Source organism: Amblyomma maculatum, chromosome 2 (genome assembly GCF_055883805.1).
Source record: "Amblyomma maculatum isolate TAMU_Amacu chromosome 2, ASM5588380v1, whole genome shotgun sequence".
Taxonomy (NCBI): Eukaryota; Metazoa; Arthropoda; class Arachnida; order Ixodida; family Ixodidae; genus Amblyomma; species Amblyomma maculatum.
The window spans coordinates 104,482,690-104,496,269 of record NC_139345.1 but is presented as its reverse complement, the minus strand read 5'-3'; the positions used below and the strand labels follow the sequence as shown (position 1 = coordinate 104,496,269).

At 46.1% G+C, this 13,580-nt stretch overlaps 1 protein-coding gene across 1 annotated transcript in view; it reads left to right on the top strand.

Annotated features, from left to right (window-relative positions):
* The window catches only part of LOC146199459 (solute carrier family 22 member 3-like), a 40,690-nt gene that overhangs the window by 14,655 nt on the left and 12,455 nt on the right, over positions 1-13,580 (top strand). Inside the window, exon 4 of the mRNA XM_084594943.1 lies at positions 7,786-7,954. Within this exon, the coding sequence (XP_084451069.1) occupies positions 7,786-7,954 (169 nt within the window). The remainder of the gene's footprint in view (positions 1-7,785; positions 7,955-13,580) is intronic.

Genomic DNA, 13,580 nt, shown 5'->3' with positions numbered 1-13,580 from the left:
ATAGAATAAAACAAAGTTTTCCCTATATTCGTATCATAGAAATCAGTCTGGCGTGCCCCGCGTCAGCGAGGAATAGCGTTTGCCCGTGCAATGTTATCCTTATCTGCCGAGAGTCTATACCTGACGGGTGCCCATGCGAACGTGACTCAGCCAAAGCAATGCCACTTCCTCGGGGAAGCAACGTTTCTAAATATACTGTTTTCTGTACAACGGACAATGAGAAAAGCAAGGCCTTCTAGGGCAGAAGGCTCACAAGCAAGCCATGCTGCATCTTATGTTCACTTGAAGAAACCCTTTGACATCGTGGGGCCAAGGTAACGGTATACTCTACATTTCTATATCAATGAATAAGAGGCAAGAAGAATGGACTATTGCTTAGTAGGATGTCAAATGTGCTTATTGGTGTTCGACAGCACGCTATTTTTGCCAATTTACCAAGAAGCAGGGCACATACACCTGATCGTTGTTACACGGCTTCCTGCTGGTGAAAAAGGGTAATTCGAGTGACGGCTGGCACCACTGTGCTAGGAAGATACTTCACTATATAAGGAGAACCAGATTGGGTGACGTAGAATCCGGTGAAAATAGGCAACACAGATAACAACTGGAAGTAAGGGATTCGATTCCTGTTCCCTGGGACATTCAGTGGTTTCCCAATCGGTAAAGGCTTTCGTCTGGGCCAGGTACCTGGCTTCTCTGGGTGAAATTCGTGTGAGAAATGTGAGTTTGACCCCACCTCAAGATTACAGTAAAATGTGTTATTGCGTTTTTTTTTGTGTAGCTTTCCTGGGGATCATTAATCAAGCCACCGTCAGAAGCAACCACATTGACAAAGTGTACAATTTACATCAACTTGACGAAACAACGGGACGAGCTGCAGGATGACGTTCATCATTGCTTGCGTTTTCTTGGTTGAGGCATCGCAAACTGATACAGAAAACACAATGAATGCACAGGAACGGCAGAGGAACGACTTGCTTCCTGTCATCCCTGTACATATTATCTACGTTCTCTGTATTATTTATGCTCGATATCTCCACTCCACCATCAAGCACCGACTATAGTCCCCCTTCTTTACTTGTGTTTTATTGCGACATATAACTAGACACCTAATGGACACGTTGTGCCAAGAGTTTCCTTTCTGGGAAGCTCCTTCGAGACACAGCAGAACGAGTAAAGTGCCAAGAACGACGCACCGTCAGCTCACCACGTTCCTGAAAGATAGGCTGATTCACAGGACGAGTTACGGCCAAGCTCATAATTACGTGAGCCACGCTGCTGTCCAAGGCCATAGTTGATGCCGAGACCAGAACTAGCGAACCATTGCCTCCTAACGCTCACTACGCCATATGGTACGTGCATGTGCCCGCTTCCTCGCCCCTCGTAGCGGACCGTCGCCCCCGCGGAAGGGGTGTTGTCTGCGGCATTCCCAGAATTTCTCGCAGCGGTCGCATGGCGCACCATCCAGTCGACGCAACGCTCTTGGAGCATTACCTATTCTCCGCGCGTGTTTCCGCCTACGTGACGACGGGCCACAAGGGTAGGGCCTGTGCGCCTGAACCGCGCCCACGCACGCGCGTTGGCGGGACGCCAGGGGATAAACACTGCCGGCGATGCGCGCCGATAATGCGCTTAATGACGGCGCGTACAGTGAATGGCACGATGAGGCGCGCATGGGAGCTGGCACCATTCCGATGCAGTGTCAGAATGCCAGATATTCCATTTTCATTAACCGATTGCCTTTGTTTGTCTGAGTATGCGTGAGAAAATGCGCAGTCTGCATTAAACACAATTGACAGAGAGCGTTTTGTTTGTTTGTTTCGCCGGAAGATAATCTCGCCAGAAAACAGATGATGCTCAGTGATACTGACTACCATGTGTTATGACCGTGCATGGTCCGCACTTGCGCGCTCTATTGTTCGCCTGTGGGCATGGATATGTGCTGTGGATATGTGCTGTTGATGCAAGGGCTCTAAGTGAGCCTGTTTCCATGAATCCTTTTGTGTGAGCCTGTTTTGCTTTGTCGAGACCCTGCAAATGCCAAATTGGCCCTGTCAAGGGAACATCAAGAAAAATACAAAGAAATGTCGCCCTGTGGGAAACATCCGGAAGTTCTTTTGTTCAATTGTTCACCCTTCCCGTCGAGAAGCGCTATTGTCAAGTGAGGAATGCCTATTGTCCAAAGGAGAAGACAGAGTGACACGTCCGCTGACCTACAGGACTAGAAAGAAGCATGACGAATACGGCCATTAGAGGAATTCCCGGGAATGCAGGGAAGATTTGCAATTGTCGAAAAGGGACAATGCTGGGAGCAGTATGTGGCGCGCACGTGCACTTGGGTTTCTGAGAAGGAAATCCACTTGCCGGAACCACCATATCGGATCTTTGCTGAATAATAGAAATGTACCTCCTCGCCGTTCCCAAGCTGTACCCGCCAACAAGTGACCACGCCCAACGAAACAATACCGGACCAGTCAGTGCATCAAACCATCAGTGCAGTGATGTGTTCGATTGGATGCCGATATCTGAGGGGCGTGCCCTGGAACTGGTTGGTCAGCATCTTCAGAGAGGGGCTGGACATAGGGGGTTTTAAGGACGTAGCAGAGCACGAAAGGACGCTTTGAGCCCTGGGTAAACGGCTCATCCAGACACTTCTCGCTATGAACTCTTAACGCTTGCCATTTTGCTGATATACCCTTCCTTTTCATGTAAATAAGTTTTCTCAAAGTGCCATTAAACCTGCTTGTATATATTTTACCAACTTTGAAGATTCAATCCTTCATGAACCCGGTGTCTCTGCACGCTACCAAGTGAAGGCCGGGTCGACTTAGTCCCAGCGTCACAACACCATGCCGAACAGTTATTTCTGCAGCGTAGGTTGCATATATATATATATATATATATATATATATATATATATATATATATATATATATATATATATATATATATATATATATATATATATATATATATATTGTTGTTGTTGTTGTTGTTTGTGGGGTTTAACGTCCCAAAGCGACTCAGGCTATGAGAGACGCTGTAGTGGAGGGCGCCAGAAATTTCGACCACCTAGGGTTCTTTAACGTGCACTGACATCGCGCGCGCGCACGCACGCACGCACGCACACACACACACACACACACACACATACACACACACACACACACACACACACACACACACACACACACACACACACACACACACACACACACACACACACACACACACACACACACACACACACACACACACACACACACACACACACACACACACACACACACACACACACACACACACACACACACACACACACACACACACACACACACACACACACACACACACACACACACACACACACACACACACACACACACACACACACACACACACACACACACACACACACACACACACACACACACACACACACACACACACACACACACACACACACACACACACACACACACACACACACACACACACACACACACACACACACACACACACACACACACACACACACACACACACACACACACACACACACACACACACACACACACACACACACACACACACACACACACACACACACACACACACACACACACACACACACACACACACACACACACACACACACACACACACACACACACACACACACACACACACACACACACACACACACACACACACACACACACACACACACACACACACACACACACACACACACACACACACACACACACACACACACACACACACACACACACACACACACACACACACACACACACACACACACACACACACACACACACACACACACACACAGTCAGTGCTTTGAATCTTTGCGTAACTCAGTGAAGCAAGCGATGGAATAATAGAGATAATGCTTTGTTCATTCCCAACAAACGCTTTGTTTCGTATTCCGTGACGACGTGTTCGAATGTTCAGCTTGCAGTAAAGCAGATGAGTTTGTTATCAAATTGCCTCTTATGAGCACGTATGTCCAACATTTTTCCAGAGTTCGCTGTGATGCTAATGGGGCCATGCTCGCTATCGGAAGCTCTGCGATTGCTGGCAAGTGGCTTGTGAATCCAGATGCCGAGTCTTCCTGCAGATAAGAGAGCAAAACGAATTTTCTCAAGATTTAGTTGCTGTCGTCGCGAAGAGCAAATGAGGGCGGGGCGAGTGAAGCAGGGAAGCTGCGCCAAATACACTGCCCTGGGCTAAGAGCGGCCTCTTGCAAAGTGCTATACTCTGGGTGAATGACGACATCGACAGGACAGGTTCTTTCTCGACCCCTGTAATCTCGGCGCATGGGCGTGTTTGTATTTTTGCCCACATCTATATCCTACATACTGTCGCCATGGCCAGAAATCAAACTGGCGATGTCATGTTCAACACTGAGACGTCTGACAGAGCATGCATGTCTGAATGCGAACAGGTCACTTCGTCTGTACCGCGATTAGCGCACGCACCAAACGGCGTCGACACCCGCTTGCAGTCCAACCCAAAAAAGCTCTTCAGGATCGCCTTTTACGTAGCTTCCAGTGATACAAAACAACCGCTGAAATCCCCCTAGGACTTTAAAGCTCTTCACTCGTTAGTCTATGATATACAGTGGACCTTTAAGCAAAGAGACGCTTACCCCAGAAAATGCAGGCAGACACTCACTCTTAGCACATGCCTTCTTGACCGTCTCCGCATATATCTATATTGCAGAAATCATATGGGAGCAATCACCGAACGGTCACATATCTTCCACAGCGTTGTTGTGCAGAGAAGAGTCAAATGCGCACAGCACCTCAACGCAACCTCCCCTCTCCCTGCCACTCTTCCCTGGACTGAATTCAATTGAAAACGAATGACACAGAATCACCGTTAGGGCGGAGTAAAGACAAATGTTAGTTGTCTCTTGGAGTAAAGTCGCTTAGAGCCCATTAAACCATTCATCACGAGGCGGCTTCGGCAGCCTCGCGCGCTCCTTGGTTACTCTGATGTATAAGGCCCCTAGATGCTATCACTTCGCTGACGGCGGCGGCCCCTTTCATCAAACGTCGAGGCGAAACATTCGCAGATAACACACTCGAACAAACTATGACACACGGTGGCTCATGTACACGAAGATCTCATAATGAACTCGATGTCACGGCGCGTTCCAGCGGGCAGGCCATCGCTTGCATCGACATCTTAAATCATCGGATCCGCGTGAGGGCTAATCTATACAGAACCGGACTCGGATTACGCGTTTGGACTGCAGGAGCTGAGAGCACGAGCGCACTAGACAATCTTCGTCGCAGGCTTGTAAACAAAGCCAGAGAACACGCCGATCTTAGGCAACAGTTGGATTGGGGCTGCACGCTGTTAAAGATCGGATTCCCGCCCGTCTTAGGATTCTGTACATCGAGCGGGACTGGCATCCAACTTGAGTTTAATCCCCATTTGCGTAAGGCTGACGGAAGCGCTATATGTGCGCAAGGTATCTGCTGTTTATATGCATACACGTGCATGATGAAACAGTTTATACGAGACGCACAACATGCACATCGAATTGTTTGCTTGCTGGGAAGCGGAAACGACTGGAGATTGGGAGATGTCGGATGTGTTTGGAGGCTATGCTCTTCAGTGCAAGTCAGTGAACAGGAGCACGTAAGATGCGTTGTTGGGTGTATTACTAGTTATATCAGCGCTGCGTTGAGGAACTATATATAATGACGTATGAATTGGCTGCACTACAAAGGTGACTGCTATCCGCAATTCCGGAAAAATTAGGTGCCTGGCAACGCTCCACAACATAAAAAAGATGGCCGTCCGATATAGGTCTGCAGCGGCAATTTCACTTATTGTTGTGCTTTGATTTCAAGGTTGTGGCGTGGAATCCTCAGTGCTTTGCTGAAGGAAAGAGAATGATAGCGGCCAGCCACTTATGCTCGCTCGGACTGGCTAACCATAATACCGAAATCATCTCCCTGTAGCTCCGTGCGTAGAGGCGGCCGGCTCTCAGCGTGAGCCGCACGAGATATAGCTCTCAACATAAAATGAGTATTCGGACAGGCCAGCGTGCTGGGATGGCAGTGCATATACATTACCGGTTTTTTGAAAGGTGCGAAAGCTTGTGTGTAACATTCATTCAGTAATACATGCAAGTCGTTACGAAGTTTCCATCTAACTGACTCCACCTGTTCGATTTAGTCTTTTCTCAACAACTTGAGTGGTAAACTTTTGCATTTTTCAGCAGCCGGCTATAGTTGCCTCCTTTGAGAATGAAATCATGGCATGAGAAATGATGAACTAGCTGCGCTCTGTGTACATCTGTATTTCCGAAAACACTTTTTGACACCTGAATACCAGAATCTTAAAGCCTTCTGCGGAGGGTTAAGTCGCGGCGTCATATTGAAGCACACATAATTCAGTGCAGCAAGCAGGCTTCATAAAGCTTTTTTTTTTCTTACAACAGCCAGTGCAATGTATGGTGCAGCAAAACGACTGTTTATCGAGGGGCACTTGCGCAAAAGTTGTTTTATGTTGGTGCTGATCTGCACGGGCTACCCTGCAATCCAGATGAATTGGTAACCTGTGTTGGACTTCCGTGACCGACTATTGCATACTGTGTGATCGCAGTGAGCTTGAGTAGAGCAGACAGTATAGGGACATCAGGTACAGGTACTTTTGCAACTTCCTTCTGTAGGTTCCAAACAAGCGAGTATTTAAAGGGCAATAAGCAGCAGAGATTGGAGAGTGGGGAGGAGGGAAGGGGGAATGGACGAGAAAACAAGGCAAAGATAAACCCTACAAATATAACTTTGTGATGTGCTGTCTACGCTTTCTTGTCTATAACCAGTTGATCGTCTGCTTGTTCTCCATTCTTCGGCATACGGCCAAACTGGGCGAGGGAGTGTCAGCCGCTCTGGCGCACTGAAAGGTAGCCGCATGGTCTATAGTTTAGTTTTCGAGGGCATTCATCAATTGCAACACCATAAAAACAGCGGGAGGTGCTACCACTGTGAGCTGTAGGTGAAATTCGGTTATTAATGACAGCGCGTCTAAAACACGAAACCGCGTGAAGACATCATCATGAGACATAAATTAGTGATTAGGGTAAGCTGACGATTGCCGAGAAGGAAGAGGTCATCCTGAGTGAAATGGTTCCAACAAATAACCGTAGTCGCGGTCACTTGTTTTTCGTTAGCGGATTTTTTTTGTTTTTTGTTTTTTTGTCCTTAACATATTCCGGGGCACATCATTTGCTTACCTGGGGAAACGACAAACTATGCTGACTTCCCAGCGAGAAGGCAGTCAAAACGGAACATATTTCCTTACCCTCACTTGGCGGCATTACGATGGGTCAGAGATGCCATTTCACAAAGCGCTATTAGACACCCATATATCGCAGGTTTCTCGCAGAGGCCATAAGGTGGCGAAGACTGATGTGAAGTCGCAAACTGCTGTTTACCGCTGTGCCTATACAGCCCACTATTGCTGGTACTGCGATTGCTGATACAGCTGAATGCCAACTATACGACTACAAGTTCTATGACTTCTATTACAACTTCAAGTACTATACCAATATTACTAATAATAAGGAAAATGCCGAGCTCAGAAAAATTTTGATCTTTGTTGTTATAGATCACCCCGTTTATCGGGAAGAGTTTGGTGGTGTTCTGCCATCAGGTGGCGCACCAACAGGCTATCCAAGTTAAGTTCAGCATGCACCTTCAGAGTCAGTTGTGTGCAGTGACTTCGGTACTATCCTCGCAGTGATCGAGTTCACCATTCCGGAGCGGCGCACTCTCATCGGTTTCGTGTGGGCCTTCAGCTGGACGATAATGGCGTCTTCCTATCCATGGTACGCCGACCTCATCCAGAGCTGGCGGGGCTTGGTCCTCACCAACTCGGCACTCAGCATCGCCATACTGGTCATCTTGTGGTAAGGACTCAGCTGGATATTCGCCATTTACTAAATGCCATTTCGTTGGACGATTACGGTTAGTAGGTTGATAAGCCAACCGCTGTCGGTTAACCACACTAGCCACTGAGAGAACGCACAAAATGAAGCAATTCAAGGGGTGATACTCGTTAATATACAGGGTATCCCAATTAAATGTAACCAAGGTTTAAAAAAAATACCGTGATCCCTATCCTACTGAAACTAACTGAGAACTCTTCAGAGCCGCCTAACCCAATCTGCAGTATTTTCGTTAGTTGACTAATTAGTACAGGCTATAGATAGCTAACTTTTTATTCATTGGCTTGAGGAAGAAAGTGAGAAGATGTCGATGCAAAAATTGTTGATCGCCACGAAAAAAGTCTCGTTGTTTCCACCAAGCTGTGATTTGCGTAGCTTTATTTTGTGGCCGTCAAAGAAATCTAGCTGTCACGTGAACAGCTGGTATCCCAAATCACACGACTGGTGGTGCGCACACAAAGCTTCATAAGAGAGAGTGCTGCCTAGAAAAGCTGACTTTGTCATCTGGGGCAAGCCTCGACACTTTGATGTGGCCCTGCTGTCACGAGGAGGATATTTACTATATGAGGTATCATTTTCGTCCAGTGGAATATACTTTACGTAAACGCTAGCTTGACGGAAACAACGCAGCTAGCCCTTTTTTGAGAAGATCTACGACATTTGCATGACACTTTCTTCTTCGAGCCAGTAATTAAAAAGTTGGTGAATTAGTCTTTTCTAATTATTCATTATCGGGAAAAAATACCCAATACTAGGCCAGGCGACTCTGAAGAGCTCTCAGTTGGTTTCCTTAGAGTAGAGCTCACCGTATGTTTTGAAATCTTGGTTACATTAGCTGGGACACACTGTATATCATACGCACAAAAAGACTTCTAAAACACCGAAGAGTAGAGAAAAGAATACCTGTACTTCCTCAAGTGTAAAGCCATTCGTTCTCAACTAGTTTTTATCTTTACTCCGACGTGGTAGAGAAATTGGGAGAATGGAAGCCTTACATATTTGAAATGCCATCGAGGTCAGATAAGGAGGAACAGGCTAAAAACTGTGTCGCAATAATTTGCTTACTGCATGAAAGAAGGGAGGAACAAGCAAGTACATAACCAAGTTAACGTCTGAGATTTACAGGGGGAACAAGATTGTTCAACGCCAGCACGAACTCTTGCCAAAGATGCAGCTTGTGAGCGTGTGTCAGGCTACACTTCATCGTCGCGAAAGAATCAATCAATCAATCAATCAATCAATCAATCAATCAATCAATCAATCAATCAATCAATCAATCAATCAATCAATCAATCAATCAATCAATCAATCAATCAATCAACCAACCAATCAATCAATCAATCAATCAATCAATCAATCAATCAATCAATGGAGCTTCACTTTAATCCTGTTGCTCAAGTCAAAGCCAGTGTATATCTGCGGTAAAATGCGGAGATTTATGTAGGAAAGTATGGCTTGCGAGACATGCCTTTTCGTGCTATTATGTTATATAGGCATCGCGAACATGCCCATCTGACGACAAAGCCGCTTTTACACCGTAAATTTAAACGCAAAACTCGATTCGTTATTAGCTGCTTGGCTGCACACCTGCTTATATTTATTTTGGAACGATTTAGAAACAATTCCAATTCAAAGCTTCACTGAACCCCTGCAAACAACAACAACAAGAAAAAGAGAAAAAAACAAAAGGCAGTGCATTTTGGCTAGCGGAATGGGACTTCTCCTCCCCCATCAAGCTCTGTTCGGCTTCCTTTGACTTAGTGCGCCCATCTTCTTCATCTACTTCTACCTTAAACTCGCACGTCATCGTACAATGGGCCCATAGCGCATAGCTTCCTTAAAGCTGCATCTTTAAGATAAATGTCGCTGGTTTCTATGTGCCATGTTTATGATTAACGGAGTACAAACACATTTTTTTTTCCTGCATATGTGACCATAATACGCGCGCTAACTGTCTCAACCCCACTCACGAAGAAACGAAACTCCTTGCCGAAGCTGCACAAAGTGGAATCATTTATAAAGAGAGGATCTCGAACCTTGAAATTACAATGCTGTAGATGTGTTTCGACGACAGAGGCCCCCCATTCACTTCTCAGTTAGATACGAACTATAAAGCAAACATATTTCCAAATAATAACAGCGGAGTAATTATGAGTGGCGCCCCTCTATGTGTGGTGGCGATTTAAATTTGAAAAGTCGTCATCTACATCAATTGTTTGTCATATATATATATATATATATATATATATATATATATATATATATATATATATTTAGAACTGTATAAGCTTGGAGCTCTACGCGCGCTGGCGTGTAGGTACAGGTTATTTGCTTGTCTACGACTCACACGATTACAAGAGAAAAAACAAGTAGAGAGAGAGAGAGAAAGAAAGAGGACCGCTCGTCCATTCAGTATAGCTTAAGTTGTTTTATTACGCGTAAAACCTATTGCACTGCTACGTTTCCATAGTAAGCAGCCCTTTCGCGTTAGATATGCGCTTGACAAATCTGCGTACGTGGCGTCGTTCCACGGACTGTTCGAGCTATAGCACTATGCATGTGCTGATAAAAATAAGCAAAAAAAAAAAGAGAAAAAAAAAGCCTCGTAAAAATGAAGAAAGACACGCGATGGAGTCGCAAAAAAGTCCGAAAGTCGCAAAGCCGCTTCTTGACGTCACCATGCTCAAAGCCGCAGAAACCCCCGACTGGGATTCTCCGCGTTCTGCAAGAGGCAGATATCGATCTCAGTTCTTGGTCGAGGCATGCGTACACGCCAATGCCTTCTTACACGGCTGGCACGCGCTGCGCTGTCTGGAGGTCTATTTTCGTGCCCAGGAAATATAAAAATCTCCAGCGGGGAATCACCCTTGGGAAAGACCGCGCGAGACACCGTCCGATAGATAAGAAGCGCTCTTGATCGGCGCCGTGCTATGCTATATTTATCGATACTCGCTCAAGGAGAGGTGATTACCACTGGCCCGGCTTGTTTCTTTTATCCCTTCCTTTTGCTCGTCCCCACTGAGCTAGTGATAAGACTTGTGCTAGAGCTTCTTCGTTGTTTTCCGCGGCTTCGTGGCCTCTTGCTTGTAGGGATCTAAAGTTGGCTTTAGTGTACGGTAATGATATCTACGAACAGGGCGGATTAATAAGAACTTCAGCCTGGTGTTGTGACGGAACCGATAGCCGATTATTGTGCTTTGTGAACACATTGCTAAACGTTTCCCTTCCAATGTTCGCTCGTCATCTCGATCGCGCGTCATGGGGGCTTTGTCCCCTCACGGTTTGTACACAGGTCTCCAGCTCGAAGAGCACAGACATTGCCTTAGACCACAGAATGGAGGGATTCAAGTAGAGAAAGGAAAATGAGCTTAGACATCCACCGAGTCGAGAACAAATTGATATGTAGCAGGGTTCCTTCGTCTTTTAGATTGTCGTAAACATACCCTGCGTGTAGGTAGATCGCCGCAATTGTATTCTCCGCTATAAGCGAACCACGAGTCAGCAGTTCGGGGAAAGACCGTCATCACCAGAAAGACACGGCATTCCCTGCCAGCCACGAAGCGTCTGATACCTAAACTCATGCAACGGTGAACAGAACCCCAGTCTTGAATTGTTCCATCCAATAACGTGTGCGCCAGCTGCTTAAACGGTCTAGGGTCATCTGCCGAGCCCTCTGTATTTTTTTTGCCTTAAATTAGAGTTCAGGATATATTCGCAAAAACCAATTATATTTCAAAGCTGTAGCTATGAAAATGTCGGTGTAGCCAAACGCATTAGCCATCGAATACCACTGAACCACCGTTATGGTACAACTTACAATATGGTTGTGAGAAAATGAGATGCGCAGTAGTTGTTTATTTTACGCGAACACCTGACCCACACCATGGTGTCTCTTTTCTTTCGGGAGGTACCAGGTTCAGCTACTTTCAGCTGCTACCCGCAGTAGCGCGCGTGCTTGGCAAGCCGTTCTGTTGCTAAGCTAGAGGACGCGGGAATCAAATCCAGACTGCAGCTGCTGCCTTTAATGCAGGCCAAAAGCAAAAGAAGCCAGTGTGCTTTGGGAGGTCACAACTCCGATTAAGAATATTAAGCCCGAGCCCTCCACTACGGCTCTTGCCCGTTTCGCCATCGCCTCGTCCCCGGCCCTATTGAAGTGGCGAAATCTGCGAAACGCGACTGCCGTGGCCGGGTTTGAGATCACGGCACCGAGAAATTCTCTGCTGACGACTGAATCCGCCCTGGCAGTTGCGTTAAAAGAAAATATTTTTGCGAGTGAAGAAAGAATGAAGCGAAAATTTAATAATGGTTCCGTGACAAATTAAATACATGATCACTTCTTGGTAGACACCTCAAACGCTCCGTGATCGAAGGGAGGAAAGTGGACGTAAAAGAAGAGTGAGAGAAATATATACTGCTATGAACGGCTGTGGAATAATTTGCACCACGTCGATATATTTAACACGCCCTGACATCGCACATTAAAACGCGGTTCTGTCGAATGGCTGGGCTGAAATGAAAATTAGCTTCGAGTTGAGGAACTGAAATGCGCTGTAATTGACGCAGTAATGAAGAGAGAAAGAGGTGCCTGCACTCCTATTATCTGCCATACATCTGCGAGGCTAGTCATGAGACGGAATATGATATGTGCCCAAATGAGCTGCTGCACTCTTCGTATGTGTTTTGTGCGAGACATGGCACACAAACATCGCATGACGCTTTCGGGCTTCAGGACATTTCCACGATTTCCTGGCTCGCGAAGGAACAAGCAATCCATCATCTCTGCAGCGGGTCTTCCCAGTAGTGTTTACGGCGCGTCTCTATAAATAAGCTTTCCTTTACTTGGTCTGGGCTACTTAGCTCCCAGGCGCCATCTACGAGCTAGCGCAGTTACCAGGCCACAAAGGTGGATAAGAAACTTGGGGGTCCGCTTCTTCGCCACCCTGAAGCGCACGCGCGAAGGAAATTTATTTATTTATCTAAAAGATACCTGCATCGCCTTACTGCATGACAGCAAGAGAAAGGGGGGGGGGGGGGGGGGGGGGCTACACGAACGTAGAAAGGAATTCGCAGCAATGCACATAAACAAAACCATCAAAAGTTTCACAAAGCTTGTGCTGCAGTCAGAGAGGAAGAAGGTATCACTAGTGGTGATAGCACCAATTCAGCTGGCAATGTGTTCCATTTGCAGACCGTACGGCCAACAACAACAACAACAACAACAACAACAACAACAACAACAACAACAACAACAACAACAACAACAACAACAACAACAACAACAACAACAACAACAACAACAACAACATCATCATCATCAACAACAACAACAACAACAACAAAAAAGAAGAAATGAATAAAAGAAGACTGCGTACTATGAAAAGCAAACTCTGACTTGTGAAGCTTATCTGCGTGTTGCAGACTCCAGGTGCATATATATTACATAAAACGTCTGCTTCGTGTTCACCATCTGTTCCAGCGTCTTGTTCGCCTTAACTTTCACTGCTTTTTTCTTTCACCGAGGACGAGCGCTAAAAGTATATCATACTTGGTACCATAATAAAACAGAGTGCATACATATAGCTTGGCA